Source organism: Heteronotia binoei, chromosome 19 (assembly GCF_032191835.1).
Source record: "Heteronotia binoei isolate CCM8104 ecotype False Entrance Well chromosome 19, APGP_CSIRO_Hbin_v1, whole genome shotgun sequence".
In the NCBI taxonomy this organism is placed as follows: Eukaryota; Metazoa; Chordata; class Lepidosauria; order Squamata; family Gekkonidae; genus Heteronotia; species Heteronotia binoei.
Genome location: NC_083241.1, coordinates 28,821,166 through 28,827,219, shown reverse-complemented (window position 1 = coordinate 28,827,219; position 6,054 = coordinate 28,821,166). Strand labels below are relative to the sequence as shown.

The window sequence follows — 6,054 nt, the reverse complement described above, 5'->3', positions numbered from 1 at the left end:
GCATGAAGTATGAGCCTCGTTTGACAGTTAAAAAAGAAAACACTTCACACCTCTGACAAAGTGGGCTCTGCCCCATTGAAAGCTTATGCCACAATACATCTGTTGTTTTTTTTTAAGCGTTTGAAGGGAGTTTACATCAGCAAGCACTGGAGCAGGATTTATGTTCTATATGGCATGGCCACTATTAGAGCAAAGTATCTCCTGGATTGCCTCTCCCCATATGAGCCCCCCTGGGCTCTGAGGTCAGCTGCACATCATCTTCTCGTGATCCCTGGGCCTAAGGACGCCCGACTGGCTTCAACGAGGGCCAAGGCCTTTTCGGTCCTGGCCCCTACCTGGTGGAATGAGCTCCTGCTGGAGATCCGGGCCCTGCGGGACTTATCTAAGTTTCGCAGAGCCTGTAAAACAGAGCTCTTCTGCCAGGCTTTTAATAATCCAGCGGGTGTCCCTTGAAGTCATCGCTTCCCCCAGCACTTTACTACCTAGGTATTTAAATTAAGCTGAATACTATCAGCCTATAGGTGGTTTGATGACTTGTTGCTGATGATGTGGATTCTGGTTTTCAACCTAATTTGATAATTCTGTAATTGCAATATTGTTTAGCTTTAATATGGTTTATTTGTGTTGTTGCAAAGTTTTAAATGTATAAATAAAATATTAAATCATAAATTTATAAATAAAATTTAAATTTAAATTTAAAAAATAAAGCAGAGGATGGGTGGGCTGTGGGCATCATGCACTTGGTGAAAGGAACATGGCCAGAGGTATCCCCCTTTTCAGTGGACAGTCCTTTTTTTTTTTTCTTGAGGAAAATTTCTGGGATCTGCTTTCATCCAGCAAAATAAAACAGTAGCCCAGTGGCATCTTGAAAGATTAGCATTTATTCCAGCATAAGTGTTTGTGAGTCAGAGCTTACTTCATGGAGGGAGGGTTCATCCAGATGCATTTCGACTAAAAAAAAATGCAAACAACAGAAAGGGTGGGGGCGATGCGACAAAGAAAGGCTGGTTTAAAACAAGATTAAATGGAAAAAGAAGCAATCAGTCTCCTCGGAGTAGATGAGGACCACTCCCAACTGCTGATAAGTAAAGTAGGGTTAACAATACATAAAATCAGGTCTAATCTAGGAAAGTGCAGGGCGAAACATGAGAAGCAGCTCCAATTAGAAAAGTCCAAAGGCAGCTGCTAGAGCCCACTCCTTTTGGAACAGACTCCTCGGGAAGGTGAGGGGGATGCAGAGTTCTTAGGAGGCTCTGTAAAGCCAATTTATGTGCCGGGGCTTCGAATGGGGGGTGGATTTAAACTTCAGGCCTCTTTTTGATGGAAGATAGGAAAATGCCAATTCTCCGATTTTTGGATTCCCCACCACTGAAGTCAGCTGCAATGTGTGTCTGTGTCTTATTCCTGCAGAAGCTTTTGGTTACTTTTGGAGCAATAACCTGTCACTGAAGAAGGAGGTGAGCTCTGCCTATGGCCCCAGTCATAGCAGCACCTGGGTGAGTTTTATTTCTATTATGCTACACCTAGGGTTACGAGCCCTGGATTGTGAAATTGCTGAAGATTCTGCAGGGTCAAGCCTGGGAAGGATGGAGTTTGGGGAGGGGGAAAGACCTTACCGGGCTATAATGCTACAGAATCCACCCTCCAAAACAGCCATTTTCTCCAAGGGAACTGATCTCTGTAGTCTAGTGATCAGTTGTAATTCTGGGAGATCTCCAATCACAGCCTGGAGGACGGCAACCCTGGTTGCAGCCATTACGTGTACTTTTTGCCAATATGAATGTAAATCCACATGCTGTGGCAATTTTGCTCCCTACTTATCTGTTTGTTGTTGTTTTTGGGCCTTGAGGAAGAGATCTGTGCGGTCTGCAAAGAGGGTTTTTTTTCGATTCAGGTTGATAGTTGTGCTGGTCCGAAGCAACAGAACAAAGCCTGGGTCCAGTAGCACCTTTAAGGCCAATAAAAGTTTAATTCTGGGTATAAGCTGTCCTGCGAAAAGTTTATACTCAGAATTAAACTTTTGTTGGCTTTAAAGGCGCCACCGGACTCCAACTTTGCTCTGCTTTTTAGCTTCAGCCGAGGCACGCTGGGCTCTGCCCGTCTGCGCGGTTCGCAAAGAAGGAAAACCCAGCCTTGCCCGACTACTCTCGGGCTTCCCAGACCCAAGTTTGGAGCCGGCCTTCGGTTGCCATCCCAACCGAGCTCCGCCCCGCCGCGGGGGCAAGGCCGCGGCTGCCAAAGGCGATTGGCTGCCGCTCGACCACGTGATCCCGGCGGGCGAGCCACCGCGCGCGTGTTTGTTGTTTTGTATTCCCCCCCCCCCCCGACAGAGCAAATGGAGCCGGGAAGGAGGGAGGGGGGTGACGAGCAGTCTCCCGGGGAGGGCCCTACCAACGCTGCCGGCTGCGGCTACTGCAAGGGAGGCGGGGCAGAGCTCCTTTGCCTGCGTGCTGCCCCCGCCCGCCTGCCTCTTCTCCTCCCTGTTTTATTTTGGCCTGCACGAGTCAGGCTCAGCCGCCGCCCGTGGCCCGAGTCCCCTCCTCCTCCCCCGCTGCCACCCCGTCTGGGGCTGGCGCGTGTGTGACCCGTTTGGGCTGCTGGAGGGTGCCCAGGAGGAGAGTTAGTCAGCAGCCGCCGCGGAGGAAGAGGAGGGGAGAGGAGGGCACGGCGGAGTCATGGAAAACACTCTGCGGCCGCCGCAGCAGCAGCAACAGCCAGAGCAGCCCAAGCGGCGGCAGCAGCAGCAGGCAGGGGAGGAGGAAGAGGCGGCGGCGGCGGCTTTGTGTTTAGACTGAGGCTGAGGCCTGGGGGACAGGGGGAGAGGAAGGGCGGGCGGGCAGGTCGGCCTCTGCCTGGCCCGTCTCTCTTTCTCTCTCTCCGCGAGGGGCGACATTTTGAGCGCCGCTTTTTCTCCTCAGGGAGAGGCGATGAGGGCGCGACGGGCCGGAGGGGCGTCGGGGCGGTGAGGCGCGAAGGGGGCTGAGGGGAAGGCGGGGCGGGCCAGAAACCCCCCAGTTAGGTCGTCGTCTTCGTCTGTCTGAGCAAGAGAGAGGCGCCAGCCGTTGGCGGTTGCTTTTTTGGGGCTCGCTTTGTTGTTTTTCTTTCGCGAAGAGGAAGATGAGGCGGTGAAAGTTGGGCCCTTCTCTCCCCCCCCCCTCCATTCCCCCTTATTGTTTCCCTCCCTTTCCCCGCTCGGGTTGTGTCAGGTGAGGGTTGACGCGTGGAGGACGGTTCAGACGTTCCTGCGGGTCGGGCTCGGATTATGCTCGCGGGGAGCCTTTTTAACCCCTCGAGGCGCAAAAGCGAGGGGGGTCTCGCCTTGGTAGCCCCTCCGAGAGCTGCGTACCTCTTGAGACTGACAATGAGCCGTCAGCGTCTGTCGCTAGACGGTTTTTATTTAGGCTAGACGGGTTTGGGAGGAGGAGGAGGAGGGGAAAAGAGGGTTAAGCTCTGCCCCTCCTGGCCGACTCTCGAACAGGTACATTAAAAAAAAAAAAAACAAAACCAAGCAAGCAGAAAGCAATGGAGTCCTGCTTGGGTTGACGTTGCCTTGAGCTCTGATTTTTGGATTCTGATGGGGGGCGGGGGTTCAGCTTTTGTTTTCTGAGCTTTTGCCCCGGCAGGTTATAAATAGACCTGTTCAGAGGCTGTGTCAAGGAAGGACAAGTTCCAGAGAGAGAGAGAGACGGGCTGTCTTTATCACCCCCCCCCCCCTCCCCAGCAGACTACTGCCTGCAATTGCAATGAATGCCAAGAGGAGGCCTAGGTGAGACGTATTTTTGTAAGCTGTTAAGGAATAAGGACTGGATTTCGAGTTTTTTTTTTTTAATGATTTCTACGAAAGAGAGCAAATCTAGTTGGAGGCAGCATCCGTGTGAGACGACACCGTAGGTGGGGGGGAAAGGACACTCCATTCAGGCTTCTTCACTGACATAAGCAACACCACCGGACTGAAAATGAAGCCTGAGCGAGGTAAATGAATTTTATAAGTATTTCCATGTATAATGATCAATACTGGATAATTGATAATGGATTGGTGGGGCAGGTTAAACCTTTTCTATTCAATCTCATTTTTTTTCTTGTAAACCTGGACCTGATCAACAGACTCTTGTTTGAAACTTTCTTTTAAAAGCTGTTATGTAAATTGTTGCATTTACTTAATCAAGTCAAGAGTTAGAAACTCATTGTGGAAAACACCCTTTGCCCTGGAAGATGGTGTAGTAGTTTAAATGCCAAACAGTGTTGCCCTATTATCATTCAGTTGCAACATAATAAAAAAAAAATCAGTTGCCGGTTACAGTCAGCTTGATATTGGCAATGCAGTCTCCCTGTACATGGAAGTTAGAAAAACAACTCCTGAAAAACAGCTAAAACTCATACTGTTTCCCATGTGTATTTCTGATGAAGTCCTGTATCTCTTTACCTGCTCTGTCTGTACGTGTTTTGGCTAGGAGATAAAATAAATGGGTCAAGTGGTATTCTGACCTTGTGTAGTTATTGTGAAGGTTGTTTTTGCCACTAGAGGAGTTTTGTGTGTCGTGACATCTGGCTTTAAATAATACTTATCCTTCACTGCTATACATTGCTGTATTTCACTGTAGTAACCACTTTGGAGAACAGTTTTTTTGTAATACCCCACAAATCGCAGCAGTGAGCAATCTCCCGGGCCCCTGCTTTTGTTTATGCATGTGTAATTCCATAACCTGAAACAAATATACAGTCCTGGTCCATGAATCACTTCTGGTATGTAATAAATTCTCTACAAAAACATTATGATGCATCAAAAAGGGGATGGCTTTTTCAGACACTTGCCTGTTGGGTAGCTATTTTTAGTCTATTTTTTGTATTCAAAATACTTTACATTATGTAGTATCTCAAGTATGTGGTATTATTTGATTGTGCAAGAGAATATGCATTTTACCAATGTTGGAATTACTTGGAAAAGAAGAGCTGATGGGATGTGTTGCAATTGACACAAAAGTGTTGCAATTGAAACAAAAGTGCATTATGCATTTTGACAGCTATTTCCAGAGTGCTTTTGGACATCATTGAGGCTGCATTCCTTTGCATGTTTACATGAGAGTAAGCCTTACAACACATATGGTATGAATTTCTTCCCAGATTATTTATGTAAAAGCTGGAATCCTAAGTACAGTTATTTGGAAATATAAGGCCCAATGACCTATGTGGGACTTAGTTCTGAATAAATATGCTTAGGACCCTCTTGCACACAATGCTCTAGAAGAATGTGGTTTGCAAATATTGAATCTTTTGTTTCCTTTTCTCTCCATATTTTGTAACTCCTTTCACAGTCCAGAACTTTGGAGCTGTTTGTCTAAGGTTCTGATAAACAAGAGCACTTTACTCTTTGAGAAGGCAGTTAACATTTTTCTAATGAGAGAGCTATAGAGTAGTTAGTCAGTGTACCTTAGAGGGAGGGAGGACAGTGTCTGAATCCTCGGTTGTGGAAACCAGCTGGGGTATTGATTTGATTTGTATTATATTATTCCAAAGTCTTGCATGGCTTAACTTTAGTAAAATGGACAGTAATAGCTTTTATCGTTTATCAGAAAGTGAATTTTAAGCAATCAAAAGTCAACAGCTATTTGGTTTGGGAAATAAGCTGTAATTTTACTGAACAATGTTACAGAATTTAACTGCTCCTGTATTGTTATGGTATCTACAAAGAGTTACAGTGTGTGGCCTGATTGCTACAATGAGCCTGAAGATGCTTTTTTGGAGGACCAAATTCAGATGTTTACTTGTGCCAGTTTTCTGCATAGCAGCTACAGTCAAGCAGTCAAGGGTGCAGTTACCTGCTTCCATGAGTTGCAAATTAATAGCAAAGGATATGGGATGAGCAGAGATCTTGACTGAACTGTAGTACAATCCATGATGTACTGGACCAATTGGAAGGAAAGTATTCTGCATTAGACTGCAAAAAAAGACATTTTATATCTGCTTTATTTTTTCTCTTGATTTGATACATCAGGCCTTAATAACCAATAGTCATTTTGTCTTTTCCTTTATAACTATATTTGCACCTAGGTGTAA

General features: G+C 46.6%; 1 protein-coding gene across 1 annotated transcript in view; it reads left to right on the top strand.

Moving 5' to 3' along the window:
• The first annotated feature begins 2,371 nt into the window (after positions 1-2,371).
• The window catches only part of ATOSA (atos homolog A), a 58,325-nt gene continuing 54,642 nt past the window's right edge, over positions 2,372-6,054 (top strand). The window contains exon 1 of the mRNA XM_060259731.1: positions 2,372-3,972. Coding sequence (XP_060115714.1) covers positions 3,957-3,972 — 16 coding nt within the window. The 5' untranslated portion in view covers positions 2,372-3,956. The remainder of the gene's footprint in view (positions 3,973-6,054) is intronic.